This window comes from Mytilus californianus, unplaced genomic scaffold, assembly GCF_021869535.1.
Source record: "Mytilus californianus isolate M0D057914Y unplaced genomic scaffold, xbMytCali1.0.p SCAF_3, whole genome shotgun sequence".
Classification (NCBI taxonomy): domain Eukaryota; kingdom Metazoa; phylum Mollusca; class Bivalvia; order Mytilida; family Mytilidae; genus Mytilus; species Mytilus californianus.
Genome location: NW_026262679.1, coordinates 67,398,963 through 67,422,045, shown reverse-complemented (window position 1 = coordinate 67,422,045; position 23,083 = coordinate 67,398,963). Strand labels below are relative to the sequence as shown.

Below are 23,083 nucleotides of genomic sequence, written 5' to 3'. Positions count from 1 at the left end.
ATTGCGCAATATTGTGCAATTGAAGATTTCTTGCTATTGCGCAATACTGTGCAATTGAAAATTTCTTGCTATTGCACAATACTTATTATATAAAAATTTACACATCCTGTTTGGTGTGTATCTCCTACAATATCATTATTATTTGCTTTTAAATATAAATCAGAAATAACCAACTTAAAATGGAAAATTTTAAAAGAAAAAAAAAAGGAAAAAAAGAAAAAAAAAGAAAAAAAAAAATCCCCCCCCCCAATTTTTTGAACCCCCTTATGATTCATCACCCCCCAAACTCAATCCCAGCCTTCCCTTTGTGGTATGGTACCTTGCAGTACAATTTCAGAGAGATCCATACACTTGAACACAAGTTATTGTCTTGAAACTAGAAAAATGCTTATTTTTGGCCCCTTTTTGGCCCCCAATTCCTAAACGTTTCAGGCAATTACACCCGAACTCAATTCCAGCTTTCCCTTTGTGATATGAAACCTTGTAGTACAATTTCAGAAATATCCAAACACTTACACACAAGTTATTGTCATGAAACTAGAAAAATGCTTGTTTTTTGCCCCTTTTTTGGCCCCTTATTCCTAAAATTTTGAGGCAATTACCCCCAAAATCAATTACAGCCTTCCCTTTGTGATATGGAACCTTGTGGTACAATGTCAGAGAGATCCATACACTTACACACAAGTTATTGTCTGAAAGTTACAAAATGCTTATTTTTGGCCCCTTTTTGGCCCCTAATTCCTTAACTGTTGGTACCATAACCCCCAAAATCAATCCCAACCTTCCTTTTGTGGTATTGAACCTTATGGTAAAATTTCATGGAGATCCATTCACTTAAACTAAAGTTAGAGTGCGAAAACCAATGTGTCTTCGGACGACGCCGGACGACGCCAGACGACGACGCCAACGTCATACCAATATAAGACCAAAAAATTTTTAATTTTTGCGGTCGTATAAAAATGGGACCCAAAATTAAAAATCTAAAAACACGGTTAGATTTGGCATATCAAAGAACCCCAAGAATTCAATTTTTGATGAAATCAAACAAAGTTTAATTTTGGACCCTTTCAACCTCAATATGAACCAATTTGATAGCGGGCCCACAAATAAAAAATCTAAATGCATGGTTAGATTCAGCATATCAAAGAACCCCATATATTCAATTTTTGTTGAAATCAAACAAAGTTTGATTTTGGACCCCAACTTGGACCAACTTGAAAACTGGGCCCATAATCAAAAATCTAAACACATGTTTAGATTCAGCATATCAAAGAACCCCAAGAATTCAATTTTAGTTAAAATCAAACTAAGTTTAATTTTGGACCCTTTGGACCTTAATGTAGACTAATTTATAAAACAGGACCCAAAATTAAAAATCTAAATACACGGTTAGATTTGGCATATCAAAGAACCCCAATAATTCAATTTTTGATGAAATCAAACAAAGTTTAATTTTGGACCCTTTTGACCTCAATATGAACCAATTTGATAGCGGGGTCCACAAATAAAAAATCTAAATACATGGTTAGATTCAGTATATCAAAGAACCACACATATTCAGTTTTTGTTGAAATCAAACAAAGTTTAATTTTGGACCCCAATTTGGACCAACTTGAAAACTGGGCCAAAAATCAAAAATCTAAATATATGTTTAGATTCAGCATATCAAAGAACCCCATATATTCAATTTTTGTTAAAATCAAACAAAGTTTAATTTTGGACCCTTTGGACCTTAATGTAGACCAATTTGAAAACAGGACCCAAAATTAAAAATCTAAATACACAGTTAGATTCGGCATAACAAATAAATAACTGTGGTCAAAGATTTTACAAATCTAAATCTAATGCGCCATACTGTGCAATTAAAGATTACTTCTTGAAATTTTTCAATATTTGAAATTTGAAGAAAAAATAATATTTGAAGAATAATTCTGTTAATTTCTGAAATCTGAAATGAGAAAAAACTGACCCCCACAATTTCTTTTTACCCCCCCCCCCCCCCACCCTTTTTCCCCCAAAAAATTCGTTCCCTCAAGATATGGTCATAATCTCAATTCAAATTTCCAATGGAATTTGCAACCATAATTACCCATTTAAATTTACCATAGTGCTAACTTAATCTATTTTATAATAGAATTTAAAATATAGTGTCAAATCTTTCATATGGATTTTTTGGTAAAAAAAAAAGATGCAACATTTGCAGATATTTTTACTGGTCTTCCTTTATAAATATGCATTTCTTTAAACATAATTTAAAAGCAGTGTAAGGGAAGTAACCAAAACGTTGTATTTGGATTACCTCCCTTACACTGTTTTAAATTATCTTAATTGTTCATTAACCATTACTTTATACATAATTTAAAAGCAGTGTAAGGGAGGTAATTTCAATGATGTATTTGATTTATCTCCCCTACACTGCTTTAAATTATGTTTTGTACTAAAGTATTTGTCCATTAACCAGGACAACCTTGTTTTTCCCCCTTTTTTGCCCCTAATTCCTAAACGGTTTGAGCCATACCCCCCAAAGCAAATCCTAACCATCCCTTTGTGGTATGGAAACTTTAAGTATAATTTCAGAGAGAACCATACACCGTTCCACAGTTATTGTCTGGAAACTAGAAAATGCTTATTTTTGGCCCCTTTTTGGCCCCTAATTCCTTAACTGTTGGTACCATAACCCCCAAAATCAATACCAACCTTCCTTTTGTGGTATTTAACCTTATGGTAAAATTTCAAAGAGATCCATTCACTTAAACTAAAGTTAGAGTGCGAAAACCAATGTGTCTTCGGACGACGACGACAACGACGACGCCAACGTCATACCAATATACGAATAAAAACATGAGAAATTTACCATACCACCAATAAAGATAAATGAGCTATTTGATGAGTTAACCAAACTTGATGTAAATAAATCATCAGGAACTGATAATATTGGACCCAAAATCCTTAAAATAAGTGCCCCATATATTGCCACTCCTCTCACATATATATTCAACAGAATGATAGATACTGGTATATATCCTTCATTACTGAAAAATGCTAAGGTAACACCAGTTTACAAAGATGGTGACAAGGTTTTAGCAACAAATTACAGACCAATATCTGTTCTTCCATCTCTATCAAAAGTATTAGAAAGGCATGTCTCAAATAACATGTACAAGTACTTGTCTAAATTTAAACTTTTACACCCTACACAATCAGGTTTCAGGCCACACCATTCTTGTCAAACTGCACTTATTGATATCATTGACAAATAACTGCAAGAAATGAATGATGGTAATTTAAACTTAGCAATACTGTTGGACTTCAAAAAAGCATTTGATCTTATAGATCATGACATTCTTTGCTTAAAGCTTACTATTTACGGATTCAGCGAGTCTGCAGTAGGTTTTTTCAGGTCATACCTAAGTAATAGAACACAGCAAGTAAACATTTGCAATGTTAATTCTAATAAAAAAAGATGTGAAATTTGGTGTCCCCCAAGGATCTATACTAGGTCCTCTATTATTTGTCTTATTTATAAATGACCTTCCTCTTTGCATTAAAAATTGTAAAACCAACTTGTGTGCTGATGATACTACTCTCCATAAATCTGGGGAAAACATAGAAAATTTACATGATGATGTACAAGAAGATTTATGCAGAGTTGAAGAATGGTGCAAAATTAATAATATGTTCATCAATACCAAAAAAACAAAATATTTGGTTACTGGAACAAGTCAGAAGTTATCAACTCAATCTTTTCAACCAAATTTACTAATAAATTCAGAAACACTACAAAATTCATCATGTGAAAAATTATTAGGTGTTAAAATTGACAGCACTCTTAGCTGGACAAATCAAATTGATCAAATTTGTGCTAGCATTTCATCAAGAATATACCTTCTTTCTAAATTAAAGAAATTTTTAGATATTAATGCCAGGAAAGCATACTATAATGGGTATATTCTGCCGCTCATCGATTACTGCTGTATTGTTTGGGGAGAATGTAAAAATGAAGGGATGGTAAGAATATTAAAACTTCAAAAAAGAGCAGCAAGATTAATTCTTGATGCAGACCCTTTATCCCCATCAGCCCCCTTATTTAAAGAACTTGGATGGATGACAGTTGAAAACAGAATCAAATACCACAAATATTTACTGCTACATAAATGTATGCGGAAAGAAGCACCACAGTACCTACTTCAAAAGTTTCAACTTATATCTGTTAATAATCCTTATGCTTTAAGGGGTGTCACTCAAGGTAATTTGATAGTTCCTAAGCCAAAAACTGAACTGTTTAAAAAATCTTTTGCTTATTTTGGATCAGTTTTATGGAACGGACTACCATATGAAATGCGTAAAGTGCAAAACACTTTTTCTTTTAAACAAATTATAAAACAATACTTGAGACAGTCCCAATATTCAATCTTGAAATGATTGCAACTATTACTCTTTTTTTTTAGAATGTATGATTTTGATTTGTATATAATATCTATTCACTGCGTGCAATCTGTAACTGTTTTATATGTTCTAATTATGGTACATGTACATTGAACTATCATGACTATACGATTGTGTTAATATGTTGTATGTTTGCTTTTTTTTTCTTTTATTATTATTTTTTACATGTATTGTATATGAGGGCCTCAGGGAAGATTAGTAATTGTAACTAACTGTGTTTACCCTCTTTAAATAAAGAATTTATTATTATTATTATTATCATTAGTACAATAATAACTAATAAGAAACTTCGTTGTGAATAAATTTAAGTGTCTATACAACACTTAAATTATTATTCTATTTCAACAACATACAAAAAGTATTTCTTATAAATCGATTAGTATCTACATCCTTTCTATTGTTTGTTGGTCCGTTGGAATATTTAATTTAAATTGAGAAATCCTTTAGATGAACATGTCAACATATCAATAAGGAAATGCCATATGTTTCCTATTTGCCCTGTGGTTACAGAGAAACAGATTTGTAAAAGTGAACACAAGTATAAGAATGATCTTGATAATAACTTTTTTTTCTGTGTCTCGCCTGCGATTGCTGCTGTCAGTGTAAATGAGTAATGTTGATAGCTAAAAAATTAAGTCCATTTATCAGTAAACAACCAAAAAAAAACTTTTTTTTTTCTTCAGATGCTATTTCTTGTGTAATGAAACTCTACTAAATTATTCCATCTTTACTTTTCAGACCACTTTCAGCATCTTTATTGGCAGATTCTATAGAGGTCTGAATTTCTTCAATCCATAGTTCTGCATCCTCATCTCCTGTTTCCTGTCGACAAAAATAAAAAGTGAAATAATAAGCCCTTGTTAAAAATATATTACAAATAAAGACCCTGCCGGACATTTTTTTTCAATCCTATTTTTAATCTTTTAAGACTTTGTAACAATTAGCAATCAAGATAATATTGTGAAATCAAGGACAGTAGGGACTGTCATGATAATGATAACTTCAGACTTTTGGTATGGATTCCATGAACTCATACATTGATAGTTCTGTTAATTGACAGTACATCATCTGAAGTGAGCAACATTAGCAGACTTCGTTTGCGCTATGCTCTTCATTAATCCAATAATAGCTGATCAGAAACTTAGTTATGATTAAATTTAAATGTATTTGCAACACTCCAATCACTAAAGCACCAGGGGTTTATCTGGGCATTTTGGAAAAAAGGACCCTGGCCAGTTTTGGGAATTTGTTTACACGATTTACAATGAAATTGGGAAAACTACTACTATACCAGATGCGAGTTTTAGTGTGTTAAGTTCATTAAGAATTATCTTTTTTTGTTGTTTATAATTTTATTTTCTGTTCTTTCTTTCTTTTCTCAACTTAACAATAAGGAACTCAAGTTTGTCTAGCATTAAAATATTGTAGTTTTTAAAGCACACATGTGACAAAACTTTTTCCCCTTTTTTTATCTTCAAAGACAGCAACAGTTAATATGGTTAATATAATATAAATAATTCAGGGATAGAAATAAGATGTATTTTAACTGGCCAAGCAGGCTAACACCTCTTTTAATTCACTTGCTCTTCCAGATTTTGACTGGCTCTTCAAAATTGAGAAGAAAAAATTAATTCATTGATCTGTAGTTATTTGTTAGCATTATAAAAACAACTTATATCAACATGTTTTAGTGAATAAGAAAAGTAATGTTACATTTTATTGGATTTTGACATGAAAATTTGTGAACAAAAAACAATTTTGAGTTTCTGTATTAAACATTTTCTGTTTCTTCTTTCTTTTTCATAGACCTATTGGTTTTTAATTCTAGTGTTTATATAGCCGTCCTTTGTCATCTGCCTAGATTTTTTTAAATTTATTTATTGTTTTTGATCGGCAAACCCGGAATTAGATCCGGTATTGTAATTGTCTACATTTCCGGTTTATGTCAGCCATTGTTTGTCGATGTTGTTTTTCGTCAGTTACATGTAGAAATGTTTTACTCGGATTAACACATTACTTGTTGGCCATTTTCGGAATAAAGCTAGCAGTTGAAAAGAATGGACATCGCTGTCATGAATAATAAAGATGAAAATAAATTTTGAGATCGTTTGGGAATTTTGTTCCCAAAATTGGGGAAAATGTAGGGTTTTTGCCATTGGGAATGGGTCCGAATACCGGACCCTGTGGAATGCTAGAAAAATCCATGAGCACTCAGGGTCTAGAAAAGTGAATCAATTCAAAAGTCTATACAAATGCAAAACATCAATCTGTCAATCACTCGAGAGAAAAGTTGTAAATATATTCAAACATAATACAACATAATCAAGCTAGTATCCAGATTCTAGAAAACTTATGAATGAATTTTAACAGATATCATCCTTAAAATTATCAAGAATGAATAAAACTAGAGGCTCTCAAGAGCCTGTGTCGCTCACCTCTATTTACTGATGCTTTGGAAATCATGTAAAATAAGGTTAAAATCATAATTAATACTATTAGATATTAGATATTATAATGATATCTAAGATAATAACAAAAAACTGCAAAATTTTTGTAAAACAAGAAATGATTGTAACAGGATGCTGTTACGAAGTCTCCCAAACGAAGCTCCCATAATTCGTAATTCCCAGGGTCGCCTGACATTGGGCAACGTCCAGTGAAAATTGGTTTGGTCCAGTAAAGTTATATGCATTAGTGATGCCTGGGGACTAACCTTGTATATCATTCAAATCATCTTGGCATGACAAACCAGAATATATATGGTTTAGGGGTGGGGATCTCGACCATTTACAAGGTATTAGAACTTTCTCAAATGGCAGGGGGTCGGGATGACCCCTGGGGACTAACCCTGTATATCATTCAAACCATCTTAGCATGACAAACCAGAATATATATGGTTTAGGGGTGGGGATCTTGACCACTTAGAAGATATTAGAACTTTCTTAAATGGCAGGGGGTGGTGGTGACCCCTGGGGACTAACCCTGTATTTCATTTGATGAGCTTTATCATGACAAACCAGAATATATATGGTTTAGGGGTGGGGATCTCGACCATTTACAAGATATTAGAACTTTCTCAAATGGCAGGGGGTCGGGATGACCCCTGGGGATTAACCCTGTTTATCATTCAAACCATCTTAGCATGACAAACCAGAATATATATGATTTAGGGGTGGGGATCTTGACCACTTAGAAGATACTAGAACTTTCTTAAATGGCAAGGGGTGGGGGTGACCCCTGGGGACTAACCCTGTATTTCATTTGATGTGCTTTATCATGACAAACCAGAATATATATGGTTTAGGGGTGGGGATCTCGACCATTTACAAGATATTAGAACTTTCTCAAATGGCAGGGGGTCGGGATGACCCCTGGGGACTTACCCTGTATATCATTCAAACCATCTTAGCATGACAAACCAGAATGTATATGGTTAAGGGGTGGGGATCTTGACCACTTAGAAAGATATTAGAACTTTCTTAAATGGCAGGGGGTGGGGGTGACCCCTGGGGACTAACCCTGTTTTTCATTTGATGTGCTTTATCATGACAAACCAGAATATATATGGTTTAGGGGTGGGGATCTCGACCATTTACAAGGTATTAGAACTTTCTCAAATGGCAGGGGGTCGGGATGACCCCTGGGGACTAACCCTGTATATCATTCAAACCATCTTAGCATGACAAACCAGAATATATATGGTTTAGGGGTGGGGATCTTGACCACTTAGAAGATATTTGAACTTTCTTAAATGGCAGGGGGTGGGGGTGACCCCTGGGGACTAACCCTGTATTACATTTGATGTGCTTTATCATGACAAACCAGAATATATATGGTTTAGGGGTGGGGATCTTGACCACTTACAAGGTATAAGAACTTCCTTAAATGGCAGGGGGTGGGGGTGACCCCTGGGGACTAACCCTGTATTTCATTTAATGGGCTTTATCATTTAGAACATTTTCAATTAAAAAGATTGTGTCTATCACAAACGGTTTTCAATTTATAATCATTTGAAAATTAAAAAAAATAAAATCCCATAGGGTTCTATAGTAAAACCCTCTTTTCTTTTTGCCCCTCAAAGTACCCCTTTATAAACCCCGTTGCACAAACAAAACCCTGATTGCACCACTAGACATGTTAGTCTAACATATTGTGAAACCCTAAGTTAATCTGACAAGCGGTTTTGGAGAACGGGTGCGGACAAGTTCAAATTTAAAAGCGGCGGAAGAAGAAGAAGAATAATAATAATAATAACTGAGCAAAAACAATAAGTCTTCCCAAACTTCGTTTGGGAGACTTAATTACTAACTCAGGGGCAGCAACTCAACAACAGGTTGTCTGATTTGTCTGAAAATTTCAGGGCAGATAAATCTAAATCTGATGAACATTTTTGCCACCTGTCAGATTTGCTCTAAATGCTTTAGTTTCAGAGATATAAACCAAAAACTGCATTTTACCCCTATGTTCTATTTTTAACCAATTCAGCTATGATGGTTGGAAGGCAAGGTCATCGGACAAATTTTTTAAACTAGATACCCTAATAATGATTATGGCCAAGTATGGTTAAATTTGTCTCAGTAGTTTCAGAGAAGAAGATTTTTGTAAAAGATTACAAAAATTTACAAAAAATTGTTTAAAATTGACAACTTATTTGTAGATCTTACTTTGCTGAACATTATTGCTGTTTACAGTTTATCTCTATCTATAATAATATTCAAGATAATAACCAATAAAATGCTCCGCAGGGCGCAGCTTGATACGACCGCAGAGGTCGAACCCTGAACAGTTGGGGCAAGTATGGACACAACATTCAAGCTTGATACAGCTCTGAATTTGGATTGTGATTAAATATTTGACACAGCATAGGTTTCTGACACAGAATGAATGTGGTCTAAGAACTTAAAAATTTTAAATTGGACATTCACCTATTATGGTCCAATATCCAAAATCTAAATACATGGTTAGATTCAGCATATCAAAGAACCCCAAGAATTCAATTTTTGATGAAATCAAACAAAGTTTAATTTTGGACCCTTTTGATCTCAATGTGGACAAAAATGATAACAGGGCCCAAAAATCAAAAATCTAAATACATGGTTAGATTCAGCATATCAAAGAACCCCATATATTCAATTTTTGTTGAAATCAAACAAAGTTTAATTTTGGACCCCGATTTGGACCAACTTGAAAACTGGGCCCATAATCAAAAATCTAAATACATGTTTAGATTCAGCATATCAAAGAACCCTAAAAATTCAATTTTTGTTAAAATCAAACTAAGTTTAATTTTGGACCCTTTGGACCTTTATGTAGACCAATTTGAAAACGGAACCAAAAATTAAGAATCTAAATACACAGTTAGATTCGGCATATCAAAGAACCCCAATAATTCAATTTTTGATGAAATCAAACAAAGTTAAATTTTGGACCCTTTGGACTTCAATGTGGACCAATTTAAAAACGGGGCCCAAAATCCAAAAACTTAATACACGGTTAGATTCAGCATATTAGAGAACCCCATATATTCCATTTTTGTTGAAATCAAACAAAGTTTAATTTTGGACCCCGATTTGGACCAACTTGAAAACTGGGCCCATAATCAAAAATCTAAATACATGGTTAGATTCAGCATATCAAAGAACCCCATATATTCAATTTTTGTTGAAATCAAACAAAGTTTAATTTTGGACCCCGATTTGGACCAACTTGAAAACTGGGCCCATAATCAAAAATCTAAATACATGGTTAGATTCAGCATATCAAAGAACCCCATATATTCAATTTTTGATGAAATCAAACAAAGTTTAATTTTGGACCCTTTTGATCTCAATATGGACAAAGTTGATAACGGGGCCCAACAATCAAAAATCTAAATACATGGTTAGATTCAGCATATCAAAGAACCCCATATATTCAATTTTTGTTGAAATCAAACAAAGTTTAATTTTGGACCCCGATTTGGACCAACTTGAAAACTGGGCCCATAATCAAAAATCTAAATACATGGTTAGATTCAGCATATCAAAGAACCCCATATATTCAATTTTTGTTGAAATCAAACAAAGTTTAATTTTGGACCCCGATTTGGACCAACTTGAAAACTGGGCCCATAATCAAAAATCTAAATACATGGTTAGATTCAGCATATCAAAGAACCCCATATATTCAATTTTTGATGAAATCAAACAAAGTTTAATTTTGGACCCTTTTGATCTCAATATGGACAAAGTTGATAACGGGGCCCAACAATCAAAAATCTAAATACATGGTTAGATTCAGCATATCAAAGAACCCCATATATTCAATTTTTGTTGAAATCAAACAAAGTTTAATTTTGGACCCCGATTTGGACCAACTTGAAAACTGGGCCCATAATCAAAAATCTAAATACATGGTTAGATTCAGCATATCAAAGAACCCCATATATTCAATTTTTGTTGAAATCAAACAAAGTTTAATTTTGGACCCCGATTTGGACCAACTCGAAAACTGGGCCCATAATCAAAAATCTAAATACATGGTTAGATTCAGCATATCAAAGAACCCCATATATTCAATTTTTGATGAAATCAAACAAAGTTTAATTTTGGACCCTTTTGATCTCAATGTGGACAAAGTTGATAACGGGGCCCAACAATCAAAAATCTAAATACATGGTTAGATTCAGCATATCAAAGAACCCCATATATTCAATTTTTGTTGAAATCAAACAAAGTTTAATTTTGGACCCCGATTTGGACCAACTTGAAAACTGGGCCCATAATCAAAAATCTAAATACATGGTTAGATTCAGCATATCAAAGAACCCCATATATTCAATTTTTGTTGAAATCAAACAAAGTTTAATTTTGGACCCCGATTTGGACCAACTCGAAAACTGGGCCCATAATCAAAAATCTAAATACATGGTTAGATTCAGCATATCAAAAAACCCCATATATTCAATTTTTGTTGAAATCAAACTAAGTTTAATTTTGGACCCTTTGGACCTTTATGTAGACCAATTTGAAAACAGAACCAATAAAATGCTTCGCTGGGGCGCAGCTTGATACGACCGCAGAGGTCGAACCCTGAACAGTTGGGGCAAGTATGGACACAACATTCAAGCTTGATACAGCTCTGAATTTGGATTGTTATTAAATATTTGACACAGCATAGGTTTCTGACACAGAAAGAATGTGGTCTAAGAACTTGAATTTTTTTAATTTACCTATTATGGTCCAATGTCCAAAATCAAAATACATGGTTAGATTCAGCATATCAAAGAACCCCATATATTCAATTTTTGTTAAAATCAAACAAAGTTTAATTTTGGACCCCAACTTGGACAAACTTGAAAACTGGGCCCATAATCAAAAATCTAAACACATGTTTAGATTCAGCATATCAAAGAACCCCAAGAATTCAATTTTTGCTAAAATCAAACTAAGTTTAATTTTGGACCCTTTGGACCTTAATGTAGACCAATTTAAAAAACGGGACTTAAAATTAAAAATCTAAATACACAGTTAGATTTGGAATATCAAAGAACCCCAATAATTCAATTTTTGATGAAATCAAACAAAGTTTAATTTTGGACCCTTTTGACCTCAATATGAACCAATTTGATAGCGGGGCCCACAAATAAAAAATCTAAATACATGGTTAGATTCAGCATATCAAAGAACCCCATATATTCAATTTTTGTTGAAATCAAACAAAGTTTAATTTTGGACCCCAATTTGGACCAACTTGAAAACTGGGCCAAAAATCAAAAATCTAAATACATGTTTAGATTCAGCATATCAAAGAACCTCATATATTCAATTTTTGCTAAAATCAAACAAAGTTTAATTTTGGACCCTTTGGACATTAATGTAGACCAATTTGAAAACTGGACCCAAAATTAAAAATCTAAATACACTGTTAGATTCGGCATAACAAATAAATAAATGTGATCAAAGATTTTACAAATCTAATGCGCCATACTGTGCAATTAAAGATTACTTCTTGAAATTTTTCAGTATTTGAAATTTGAAAAAAAAATAATATTTGAAGAATAATTCTTTTTAATTTCTGAAATCTGAAATGAGAAAAAATTGGCCCCCCACAATTTCTTTTTATCCCCCCCCCCTTTTTCCCCCAAAAAAATTCTTTCCCTCAAGATATGGTCATAATCTCAATTCAAATTTCCAATGGAGTTGGCAACCATAATTACCCATTTAAATTTACCATAGTGCTAACTTAATCTATTTTATAATAGAATTAATAAAAATATAGTGTCAAATCTTTCATATGGATTTTTTTGTAAAAAAAAAAGATGAAAACATTTGCAGATATTTTTACTGGTCTTCCTTTATAAATATGCATTTCTTTAAACATAATTTAAAAGCAGTGTAAGGGAAGTAACCAAAACGTTGTATTTGGATTACCTCCCTTACACTGTTTTAGATTATCTTTATTGTTCATTAACCATTACTTTATACATAATTTAAAAGCAGTGTAAGGGAGATAATTTCAATGATGTATTTGATTTATCTCCCTTACACTGCTTTAAATTATGTTTTGTACTAAAGTATTTGTCCATTAACCAGGACAACCTTGTTTTTCCCCCTTTTTTGCCCCTAATTCCTAAACGGTTTGAGCCATAACCCCCCAAAGCAAATCCTAACCATCCCTTTGTGGTATGGAAACTTGTAGTATAATTTCAGAGAGATCCATACACCGTTCCACAGTTATTGTCTGGAAACTAGAAAATGCTCATTTTTGGCCCCTTTTTGGCCCCTAATTCCTTAACTGTTGGTACCATAACCCCCAAAATCAATCCCAACCTTCCTTTTGTGGTATTTAACCTTATGGTCAAATTTCAAAAAGATCCATTCACTTAAACTAAAGTTAGAGTGCGAAAACCAATATGTATTCGGACGACGACGCCGGACGACGACGACGACGACGACGACGACGCCGATCGACGACGACGACGACGCCAACGTCATACCAATATACGACCACAAAATTTTTTTGCGGTCGTATAAAAATTAAGAATCTAAATACACGGTTAGATTCGGCATATCAAAGAACCCCAATAATTCAATTTTTGATGAAATCAAACAAAGTAAAATTTTGGACCCTTTGGACCTCAATGTGGACCAATTTAAAAACGGGGCCCAAAATCTAAAAACTTAATACACGGTTAGATTCAGCATATTAAAGAACCCCAAGAATTCAAGAATAAAACCCCATTGAAATTGATCAAGAAATAAGCAATTTATACGAAGTATCTTCTTTTGCACAATACTGTGCAATTGATTATTTCTTGCTATTGCGCAATACTGTACAATTGACAATTTCTTGCTATTGCGCAATATTGTGCTATTGGATATTTCTTGCTATTGCGCAATACTGTGCAATTGAAGATTTCTTGCTATTGCGCAATACTGTGCAATTGAAGATTTCTTGCTATTGTGCAATACTGTGCAATTGAAAATTTCTTGCTATTGCACAATACTTATTATATAATAATTTACACATCCTGTTTGGTGTGTATCTCCTACCATATCATTATTATTTGCTTTTAAATATAAATCAGAAATAACCAACTTAAAATGGAAAATTTTAAAAGAAAAAAAAAAAGGAAAAAAAGAAAAAAAAAAGAAAAAAAAAAAATCCCCCCCCCCCAAAATTTTTTGAACCCCCTTATGATTCATCACCCCCAAACTCAATCTCAGCCTTCCCTTTGTGGTATGGTACCTTGCAGTACAATTTCAGAGAGATCCATACACTTGAACACAAGTTATTGTCTGGAAACTAGAAAAATGCTTATTTTTGGCCCCTTTTTGGCCCCCAATTCCTAAACGTTTCGGGCAATTACCCCCAAACTCAATTCCAGCTTTCCCTTTGTGATATGGAACCTTGTAGTACAATTTCAGAAATATCCAAACACTTACACACAAGTTATTGTCATGAAACTAGAAAAATGCTTGTTTTTTGCCCCTTTTTTGGCCCCTAATTCCTAACATTTTGAGGCAATTACCCCCAAAATCAATTACAGCCTTCCTTTTGTGATATGGAACCTTGTGGTACAATGTCAGAGAGATCCATACACTTACACACAAGTTATTGTCTGGAAGTTACAAAAATGCTTATTGTTGGCCCCTTTTTGGCCCCTAATTCCTTAACTGTTGGTACCATAACCCCCAAAATCAATCCCAACCTTCCTTTCATGGTATTGAACCTTATGGTAAAATTTCATGGAGATCCATTCACTTAAACTAAAGTTAGAGTGCGAAAACCAATGTGTCTTCGGACGACGCCAGACGACGCCGGACGACGAAGACGACGACGACGACGACGCCAACGTCATACCAATATACGACCAAAAAATTTTCAATTTTTGCGGTCGTATAAAAACTGAAAATTTCCTTAAAATTACCAATTCAGGGGCAGCAACCCAACAACAGGTTGTCAGATTTGTCTGAAAATTTCAGGGCAGATAGAAATTGACCTGATAATCAGTTTTACCCTATGTCAGATTTACTCTAAATGCTTTGGTTTCAGAGATATAAGCCAAAATCTACATTTTACCCCTATGTTCTATTTTTAGCCATGGCGGCCATCTTGGTTGGTTGGCGGGGTCATCGGACACATTTTTTAAACTAGACACCCTAATGATGATTGTGGCCAAGTTTGGTTAAATTTGGCCCAGTGGTTTCAGAGGAGAAGGTTTTTGTAAAAAGCTAACGACGACGGACGACGGACGCCAAGTGATGAGAAAAGCTCACTTGGCCCTTCGGGCCAGGTGAGCTAAAAAAAAGAGCTGTGGGGACGAAATCAATGAGAAATCAACCTCACAAACATTCTAACTTAAAAACATACTGTAACAATTTTCAACTTATTTTTATAGTTTGTTCTTATGTTGTACTGCTACACCACTGTCCCAGGTTAGTGGGAGGGTTTGGCACCAGCAAACTAGTTAAACCCTGGCACAATCTGTATGTGCCTGTCCCAAGTCAGGAGCCTGCAATTCAGTGGTTGTTGTTAGTTGCTGTATATCATATTTGTTTTTTTTCGTTCATTGTTTAGTACATAAATCAGGCCATTAGTTTCTCGTATGAATTGTTTTACTTTTGTTATTTCTGAACCTTTTATAGCTGACTATGCGATAAGGGCTTTGCTTATTGTTGAAGGCCGTACAGTAACCTATAGTTGTTAACTTCTATGTCATTTGGTCTCTGGTAGATAGTTGTCTCATTGGCAAGCATACCACATCTTCTTATTTTTATATGTAGATACAGTTGACCTCATTTGGTTGAAGTTGAAGGACCTGGAAGAAATTATTCAACTAATCTGATGTCAGGTGTGGCGGCATGAATTTTGGGGACTTATAGCTTGCTGAGCACTATGGGTTTTGCTCATTGTTGAAGGCTGTAAAGTGACCTATAGTTGCCTACTTCTACATCATTTGGTCTCTGGTGGAGAGTTATCTCATTGGCAATTATACCCCATCTTCCTATTTTTAGATCGATCAATTTACAAAGCAAAATCTCACTTTCTCTTTTTCCTGTTTCTGTCGAACCAACAACACATGATAGCGATATGACTGCTTCTCATCAATTGCATTAAGCTTTGCAGAGGGCTGCTCCAAAGCTTGAAATGTTACAGTTGGATCTCCTTTTCCCAAGGCTTTATTGATTTCTCCAATGGCCAAGATTCCTACAAAAATATTATCTTCAATATCAATGCATTCTTAAATATTAGTACTTTTCCATCAAAATATTTTATGTTTGTGCCACTTGCTTAAATGGAGAAAAAACCCAATAAAAACAGAATACTAACAGTTCATATTTCCAGGAATTATAACCAACAATCCTTTAACATGTTTAATACTTCATCAAATTCAGTGAACGTTTCATATATTTTTTTTTTTTTTTTTTAAATTCCCAGATATGGACGAGGACTCAGTTATCGTCCTTTGATTTTCGTTGTCTTCAAATATAGTCCTTGGTGTGGACAGTTTATAACTTGGAAATATTTTTCGTACACCTTCCAAATTTATTTCTTTATATTTCATGCATAAAATATTGAGAAGGGGATGAAACTACATGTTAAAATAAAATGCTCCGCAGGGCGCAGCTTGATACGACCGCAGAGGTCGAACCCTGAACAGTTGGGGCAAGTATGGACACAACATTCAAGCTTGATACAGCTCTGAATTTGGATTGTGATTAAATATTTGACACAGCATAGGTTTCTGACACAGAATGAATGTGGTCTAAGAACTTAAAAATTTAAATTGGACATTCACCTATTATGGTCCAATATCCAAAATCTAAATACATGGTTAGATTCAGCATATCAAAGAACCCCAAGAATTCAATTTTTGATGAAATCAAACAAAGTTTAATTTTGGACCCTTTTGACCTCAATGTGGACAAATTTATCATTTTTACATAATTTAATTCATTGTATACTGGTTCATATTCTGGACGCCAGTCTTTGCTCCTTTCTAATATAATTCACAAACAAAAAACAAATATGAAGCTTAGAAATGGAAAAATATTAAATACTAAACTCGTTCAAAGGGTATCTACACGTCTCAATCTTCAAAATCGCTTATCTAAAAATACTACCATCGCTAACATTTTTAACAATAAAAATCGTGGTTACCCTTCTATCGATAAGTGTCATGCCAAAAAATGACTTACATGTCCCCGTCTTTCCACCAACAATACGGTAAGGTCCACGTTTAATAGTCGCACATTTTCTTTAAATTTTGAAACTGATATAACTTGAAAAACAAACAGTATAATTTATTTACTCACATGAAACAAACCGGGATGCGGTATTCAGTACGTAGGTGAAACTGGACGATATTTATCTAAACGCACTCAAGAACATCTGTATCGTTTTAAAAGACCCAATAAATTCAAAAGTATCATTTATCAACACCTTAAGAAGCACAATCATCCTATTAAATATTTAGCAGTTCAACCTTTAGAAGTAGTAAATAAGCAGCCTGGTGAATCTCATTCAAAGTTTGTACGATCGCTGAAAATAATTGAATTAAATTGGATTAAAAAATTACAGACAGTCTACCCTCTCGGTCTTAATGATAATATCATGGGAATTGGTAATATATCAAGAACCGATTCTGTTAACATTTTGGATATAGTTTCTAAAACTGTTCGTAAAAACCGTTCTCATGGTCGTAGAAAAAATCGCAATCAAAGAAAATTTCGGACCAATCATACCAATATTTCGGACCTAATTTCTATTTCAAAAAACAACGGCAGACATTATCTGTTAACAAAGCTCTGTTCATTACCGGTTAATAAGTTAATTAAAATTTTAGAGGATTGCAACACAATTTCATATAGCAGTCCTAAGTATGAAATCGTTCAAATTATAATGGCATATTGTTATTCTAAACTGTTTCCCAAAATTGATCGCCCTGAAGATCATAAAAAACAGTTTATTAAAATAAAGTATGTCAATAAAGGTTTTGATTTTGTAAATATTGCCGGTATTTTTAACGACCATTCTTTTAAAGAACAAATTCCGGGATATTTTGATAATACTGAGCTCCCTCTTATTTGTTATATTTACAAGAAATCTACCCGGAAATTTGTGTTTAATTATAGCCAATTGTGTAAAGATGTTAATATCAGTGAAAATACACCTACTTCATGTAATTGCAGTAATTCCGAATACATTTATGGACCCATTTCCCATGTTATAACAGGAGATCTTAACATCGTTCAAGACCGAGAGTTAAAATCATTCCTCAGTAAAGGACCTAAATATCGCCCCCCGTCAATTATTAATTGGAATGAGTGTCGTAATATCATCCACGACTCACTCCATACTTACTGTTTGAAATGGATAAAACGGGAAAAAGCTGACAAAAAATCTTTGGACTCTTTTTTTAAATCAGTAATGAACATAGTTGATATACGTATTCAACATTTTAAAGAACATTTTACTCTTAACAATAACCACAATAAACCTATTTCTCGTATCAAACATAAACTAAAAGAACTAGCCAAGGAATTTGTTTTTGTCCCGGCCGATAAAGCTGCTAATAATATTATTATTGTTTGACGTAAATTTTACATTGAGGTTCTGAAAAAAGAAATCACCAATTCACCAACATTCCAACTGACTCCATTTTCAGAAAACGACATATGTAACAAACATAAACTTTTAGCTACCGCTTTACAAGCAGAACCAAATACAATGAAAGTCCCAACTATGTATTGGCTTCCGAAGCTACACAAAACACCTTACAAATATAGATTCATTTCGTCTTCAAGCCATTGTTCCACTACTAAATTGTCTATTCTTCTTACCAGTACACTTGGTACAATCAAAAACCTGATAATAAATTGTTCAAATAAGGCCTTCGAAAATAGTGGAATTAATTACTTTTGGAGTGTCAAGAACTCGTTGGAAGTACTTGATAAATTGCATGCATATATTGGTGATTTTGAATCTGTTCAAAGTTTTGATTTTTCTACCCTATATACCACATTGCCTCACATTCTCATTAAGAAAAAATTCACACACCTAATTAAATGGGCATTTAAAAAGTCAGAATGTGAATATATATGTTCAAACTCTTTTAGGTCATTTTTTAGTAGCAATAAACAAAAAAACTATGTCAATTGGACATGCTTTGATACTATATATGCCCTTGAATTTTTACTAGATAACTTTTTTGTTCGCTTTGGAGTTTCCGTATATCGTCAGGTTATCAAAATTCCAATGGGGACTAACTGTGCACCACTTATTGCGGACCTTTTTTTGTATTGCTATGAGTTACAATTTATGACAAAAATCAGCAAAGACCCATCGAAACAACATCTGATACACAAATTTAATAATACTTTTAGATATTTGGATGATATTTTGGCTCTCAATAATGACGACTTCAGTGTGTATACTAAAGAAATTTATCCTGTTGAACTTACTTTAAATAAAGCTAATACTAACAATGACCACTGCCCTTTCCTCGATCTTGATATCTATATCATTAACGGAAAGCTTAATACTAAAATATATGATAAAAGAGATGATTTTTCATTTCCTATCGTTAATTATCCATTTTTAGATGGTGACGTTCCCTTGTCACCATCTTACGGTGTTTATATATCTCAACTTGTACGATTCGCTCGTGTATGTAACAATGTTTTAGATTTTAACGAGAGAAATTTATGTATTACTGAAAAATTATTACACCAGGGTTTTCGATATCACAAACTAGTCAAAACATTTACTAAATTTTATCATCGGTATAAGGACATCATTCGTAAATATAGCTCAACATGCAGACTTCTTATACGTTCAGGTATTTCACATCCAATTTTTTTATGGAAATATTCTTTATAAAGCACAAAAATGTCAGTATTCACCTCTGAAGCTAACAAAACCTTTAAATAGACTTATTAAGAAGGGATATAGTTACGATACTGTTGTCAGGTCATTAAAGATTGCATATTTTGGCGTTAATATTGATTCACTTATAGGGTCTTTGCATCGGCACTAAACACATTTATTTAAAAACCAGTTGTTGGCATGACACGGGTTATGTTCTTCTCATATATGTTATGATGGTATGATACTAAACCCCTAACGGGAAGGATTGTGCCTGATATTCATATGATGAAGACATAATCTTTCAATCAGTTTAATTGAAGTCTGGAGCTGGCATGTCAGTTAACTGCTAGTAGTCTGTTGTTATTTATGTATTATTGTCATTTTGTTTATTTTCTTTGGTTACATCTTCTGACATCAGACTCGGACTTCTCTTGAACTGAATTTTAATGTGCGTATTGTTATGTGTTTACTTTTCTACATTGGCTAGAGGTATAGGGGGAGGGTTAAGATCTCATAAACATGTTTAACCCCGCCGCATTTTTGCGCCTGTCCCAAGTCAGGAGCCTCTAGCCTTTGTCAGTCTTGTATTATTTTTAATTTTAGTTTCTTGTGTACAATTTGGAGTTTAGTATGGTGTTCATTATCACTGAACTAGTATATATATTTGTTTAGGGGCCAGCTGAAGGACGCCTCCGGGTGCGGGAATTTCTCGCTGCATTGAAGACCTGTTGGTGACCTTCTGCTGTTGTCTGTTCTATGGTCGGGTTGTTGTCTCTTTGACACATTCCCCATTTCCATTCTCAATTTTAAAGTTGATAACGGGGCCCAAAAATCAAAAATCTAAATACATGGTTAGATTCAGCATATCAAAGAACCCTAAGAATTCAATTTTTGTTGAAATCAAACAAAGTTTAATTTTGGACCCTTTGGACCTTAATGTAGACCAATTTGAAAACGGAATTAAGAATCTAAATACACGGTTAGATTCGGCATATCAAAGAACCCCAATAATTCAATTTTTTATGAAATCAAACAAAGTTTAATTTTGGACCCTTTGGACCTCAATGTGGACCAATTTAAAAACAGGGCCCAAAATCCAAAAACTTAATTCACGGTTAGATTCAGCATATTAAACAACCCCAAGAATTCAAGAATAAAACCCCATTGAAATTGGTCAAGAAATAAGCAATTTATATGAAGTATCTTCTTTTGCACAATACTGTGCAATTGAATATTTCTTGCTATTGCGCAATACTGCACAATTGACAATTTCTTGCTATTGCGCAATATTGTGCTATTAGATATTTCTTGCTATTGCGCAATACTGTGCAATTGAAGATTTCTTGCTATTGCGCAATACTGTCCAATTGAAGATTTCTTGCTATTGTGCAATACTGTGCAATTGAAAATTTCTTGCTATTGCACAATACTTATTATATAATAATTTACACATCCTGTTTGGTGTGTATCTCCTACCATATCATTATTATTTGCTTTTAAATATAAATCAGAAATAACCAACTTAAAATGGAAAATTTTAAAAGAAAAAAAAAATGAAAAAAAAACAAAATCCCCCCCCCCCCCCCCCCCCACCCCAATTTTTTGAACCCCCTTATGATTCATCACCCCCAAACTCAATCCCAGCCTTCCCTTTGTGGTATGGTACCTTGCAGTACAATTTCAGAGAGATCCATACACTTGAACACAAGTTATTGTCTAGAAACTAGAAAAATGTGTTTTTTGGCCCCTTTTTGGCCCCAAATTCCTAAACGTTTCAAATATAGATTCATTTCGTCTTCAAGCCATTGTTCCACTACTAAATTGTCTATTCTTCTTACCAGTACACTTGGTACAATCAAAAACCTGATAATAAATTGTTCAAATAAGGCCTTCGAAAATAGTGGAATTAATTACTTTTGGAGTGTCAAGAACTCGTTGGAAGTACTTGATAAATTGCATGCATATATTGGTGATTTTGAATCTGTTCAAAGTTTTGATTTTTCTACCCTATATACCACATTGCCTCACATTCTCATTAAGAAAAAATTCACACACCTAATTAAATGGGCATTTAAAAAGTCAGAATGTGAATATATATGTTCAAACTCTTTTAGGTCATTTTTTAGTAGCAATAAACAAAAAAACTATGTCAATTGGACATGCTTTGATACTATATATGCCCTTGAATTTTTACTAGATAACTTTTTTGTTCGCTTTGGAGTTTCCGTATATCGTCAGGTTATCGGAATTCCAATGGGGACTAACTGTGCACCACTTATTGCGGACCTTTTTTTGTATTGCTATTGCGCAATACTGTCCAATTGAAGATTTCTTGCTATTGTGCAATACTGTGCAATTGAAAATTTCTTGCTATTGCACAATACTTATTATATAATAATTTACACATCCTGTTTGGTGTGTATCTCCTACCATATCATTATTATTTGCTTTTAAATATAAATCAGAAATAACCAACTTAAAATGGAAAATTTTAAAAGAAAAAAAAAATGAAAAAAAAACAAAATCCCCCACCCCCCCCCCACCCCAATTTTTTGAACCCCCTTATGATTCATCACCCCCAAACTCAATCCCAGCCTTCCCTTTGTGGTATGGTACCTTGCAGTACAATTTCAGAGAGATCCATACACTTGAACACAAGTTATTGTCTAGAAACTAGAAAAATGTGTTTTTTGGCCCCTTTTTGGCCCCAAATTCCTAAACGTTTCGGGCAATTAACCCCAAACTCAATTCCAGCTTTCCCTTTGGGATATGGAACCTTGCAGTACAATTTCAGAAATATCCAAACACTTACACACAAGTTATTGTCATGAAACTAGAAAAATGCTTGTTTTTTGCCACTTTTTTGGCCCCTAATTCCTAAAATTTTGAGGCAATTACCCCCAAAATCAATCCCAGCATTCCCTGTGTGATATGGAACCTTGTGGTACAATTTCAGAGAGATCCATACACTTGAACACAAGTTATTGTCTGGAAACTAGAAAAATGCTTATTTTTGGCCCCTTTTTGGCCCCTTATTCCTAAACGTTTCGGGCAATTACCCCCAAACTCAATTCCAGCTTTCCCTTTGTGATATGGAACCTTGAAGTACAATTTCAGAAAGATCCATACACTTTCACACAAGTTATTGTCATGAAACTAGAAAAATGCTTGTTTTTTGCCCCTTTTTTGGCCCCTAATTCCTAATATTTTGAGGCAATTACCCCCAAAATCAATCCCAGCATTCCCTTTATGATATGGAACCTTGTGGTACAATGTCAGAGAG

At 33.7% G+C, this 23,083-nt stretch overlaps 2 protein-coding genes across 5 annotated transcripts in view; one reads left to right on the top strand and one right to left on the bottom strand.

The window, feature by feature from the left end:
* Window positions 1-23,083, top strand: part of LOC127733162 (uncharacterized) — a 593,316-nt gene that overhangs the window by 3,948 nt on the left and 566,285 nt on the right. Inside the window, exons 2-3 of one of the 4 annotated variants that reach the window (XR_007996815.1) lie at window positions 9,217-9,312; window positions 11,605-11,815. The exons of 1 other annotated variant lie outside the window; for it this stretch is intronic. The gene's annotated coding sequence lies outside the window, so the exon portion shown is untranslated. Of the gene's footprint in view, window positions 1-9,216; window positions 9,345-11,604; window positions 11,816-23,083 lie in introns of those variants that run through there. 2 more of the 4 variants (XR_007996814.1, XM_052242506.1) reach the window with 2 other exon arrangements.
* Window positions 1-23,083, bottom strand: part of LOC127733112 (ras GTPase-activating-like protein IQGAP1) — a 231,346-nt gene that overhangs the window by 127,230 nt on the left and 81,033 nt on the right. The window contains exons 17-18 of the mRNA XM_052242397.1: window positions 15,974-16,137; window positions 5,178-5,268 (exon numbers count right to left, since the gene is read on the bottom strand). Of these exons, the coding sequence (XP_052098357.1) occupies window positions 5,178-5,268; window positions 15,974-16,137 (255 nt within the window). The remainder of the gene's footprint in view (window positions 1-5,177; window positions 5,269-15,973; window positions 16,138-23,083) is intronic.